General features: G+C 48.9%; 1 protein-coding gene across 5 annotated transcripts in view; it reads right to left on the bottom strand.

Annotated features, from left to right (window-relative positions):
- SULF1 (sulfatase 1) overlaps positions 1 to 2,485 on the bottom strand; it is a 146,664-nt gene that overhangs the window by 14,833 nt on the left and 129,346 nt on the right. For all 5 annotated transcript variants that reach the window (XM_015566246.1, XM_006767312.2, XM_015566249.1 and 2 more), the window contains one exon: positions 2,305 to 2,477. In XM_015566246.1, coding sequence (XP_015421732.1) covers positions 2,305 to 2,477 — 173 coding nt within the window. The remainder of the gene's footprint in view (positions 1 to 2,304; positions 2,478 to 2,485) is intronic.

Raw genomic sequence — 2,485 nt, 5'->3', positions numbered from 1 at the left:
ACACGGGGCTTTGTTACATAAGGATTTTGCTCTTTCTCCTACGAAAAACCGGATGTCATTAAGTGATGACTCTAAATCCTCTGAGCAGAACAGACTGGCAATAGCGAGAGGAGCGTCTGGGAGACACACAAGTTTTGCAGGGGTTGAGGTAGGAAACGGTGGGATGGTCACAGCTCAGATGGGTACAGCTGATAGAGGTCTGAGTCACCTCCCGTGGGAGTTACGAGCAAATGGCAACTTCACATTTCTCAATACTCCATCTTTGAAGGGCTTGCCAGCCCTGACACAGCACATCCGTCACTTCCTCAGGACCCCGCTCCTGCTTTTCCCTCTGCCTGGGGTGTTGCCCCCTCCCACTCAGGACCCCTTCCACACCAACTGCTTCTTTGAATCCTTTAGGTTTCAGCTTAAATGTCACCTCTTCAGAAAGGCCCATCAGCCCCACCCTCTCAAAATGGTCCCTTTGAATAACGTCGATTAACCGTCTCCTTATAGCATCACCACACTTTGTAATTATTTCACTTTCTTTTTATGGTACCTCACCGCCCCCACCGCCTGCCCCCACTAGAATATGGGTCATGAGGTACATCTTGTTCATTATTGTGTCCGCAGGGCTCAGCCCAGGGCCTGGCGGAGAACAGACCCCAGCCATCTGAATGACCCTCAGATATCCCCGCACCCGCTTTAGGAAAGCACGTTAAAAGTTAAGTGCTGCGCCTTGAAGAGTTTGCTCAGCCTTCGTGTGACTGTAGACTTCATTGCAAACATGGATACTAAGATAAGCATCAAGGCAGCCCTAACTGGTTTGGCTCAATGGATAGAGCGTCGGCCTGCAGACTCAAGGGTCCCGGGTTCGATTCCGGTCAAGGGCATGTACCTTGGTTGCGGGCACATCCCCAGTAGGGGGTGTGCAGGAGGCAGCTGATCGATGTTCCTCTCTCATCGATGTTTCTAACTATCCCTCTCCCTTCCTCTCTGTAAAAAATCAATACAATATATTAAAAAAAAGAAGCATCAAGGCAAAAAAACCAAAATGCTGCACAGATAAGCCCTAGGCACCCACTTGTATCCCCCAACCCCCGAGAATAGTCTGGGGTTTCTGCACATCTCCAAATCCCAGTTTGAGAAACACTGACCACTGACCCAGGGGGTATTTCAACTACTCCACTGGATGACAGGCCTTCAGTCAGATAACATGCCACAGAAGTTAGGGTGTTATTTCTCTGTGACCCAAAACCACTACAGCAGCGGTTCTCAACCTGTAGGTCGCGACCCCTTTGGCGGTCGAACGACCCTTTCACAGGGGTCGCCTAAGACCGCCCTGCATATCAGATATTTACATGACGATTTATAACAGTAGCAACATTACTGTTATGAAGTAGCAGCGAAAATAATTTTATGGTTGGGTCACAACATGAGGAACTGTATTTAAAGGGCCAGAAGGTTGAGAACCACTGCACTATAGCAATATAAGCATTCATTGAAAATACAGAAGTGTGGCCCTGGCTGGTTTGGCTCAGTGGTTGGAGCGTTGGCCCATGGATGGAAGGGTCATAGGTTCGATTCCCAGTCAAGGGCATGTACCTCAGTAGTAGTCCATACCCGCCCCAGTCTGGGCAAGTGTGGGAGGTAATCAGTCGATGTGTCTCTTTCACATTGATCTTTCTCTTTCTCTCTCTCTTTCCTCCTGCTACCTTTCTCCCACTCTCTCTCTCTAAAGATCAATGGGAAAAATATCCTCGGATAAGGGTTAAAACAAACAAGTGCACAAGCGTATTCCATATCCTCAGTATCCTGTAAAACCAGACACTTTGCAGTGTCCCTAATATTCTGCAAGCAGTGCCAGGTACTGAAGGGGACTGACTCAGTAGGATGTGGACCCTGCCTTTGAGGAGCTGCACTTCCTGTGTTATACACAGAGTACACACTTGAACTAGAGCAGAAACAACATATATTTGGGGCAAAGTTGTCACTGTTGCTTAGTTGATTTGCTATAGAGCAGTCTTCCTGGGAGGCTGGGTCCTGTGGGAAACATCAGGAGGAAAACCCAGAGAGAGCTCGGCATTTTCAAACAAAATACCAAAACAAATTTCAAGTAAATAAATAGATAGATAGATAGATTGATAGCAATGTCTGGCAAAATGACTCTAGTTGCCAGTATGGAAACTAATATGCGGCTCCTCTCTCCGTGATTCCAGAGTCCGGCTGCATCTGCTGAAAGCCTCATCTCAATGCCTGCAGTGAGTCACGGTGTCTCTGTGGCGGCTGGAAGTGGCAGTAAGTTAGAAAGAACGCGGGACTCACGGTTCCAGAAGGGGGCCGTCTGCCAGTGGTTGTTGTCGTGAGTGAAGCAGGTCAGGCCGGGAAGGCTGCACTCCTCCCCCTTCCTCTGGCGCTTCTTCTCCTTCCTCTCCTTCCTCCTCCTCCGGTTCTCCTTGAAAAGCTGCAGCTTGCTGTCCACTTCTTGAGCGGCCTCCCTATTCCC

Source organism: Myotis davidii, unplaced genomic scaffold (assembly GCF_000327345.1).
Source record: "Myotis davidii unplaced genomic scaffold, ASM32734v1 scaffold200, whole genome shotgun sequence".
Taxonomy (NCBI): domain Eukaryota; kingdom Metazoa; phylum Chordata; class Mammalia; order Chiroptera; family Vespertilionidae; genus Myotis; species Myotis davidii.
Note: the sequence above shows the minus strand (reverse complement) of the source record. Positions and strands in the feature narration are given on the sequence as shown.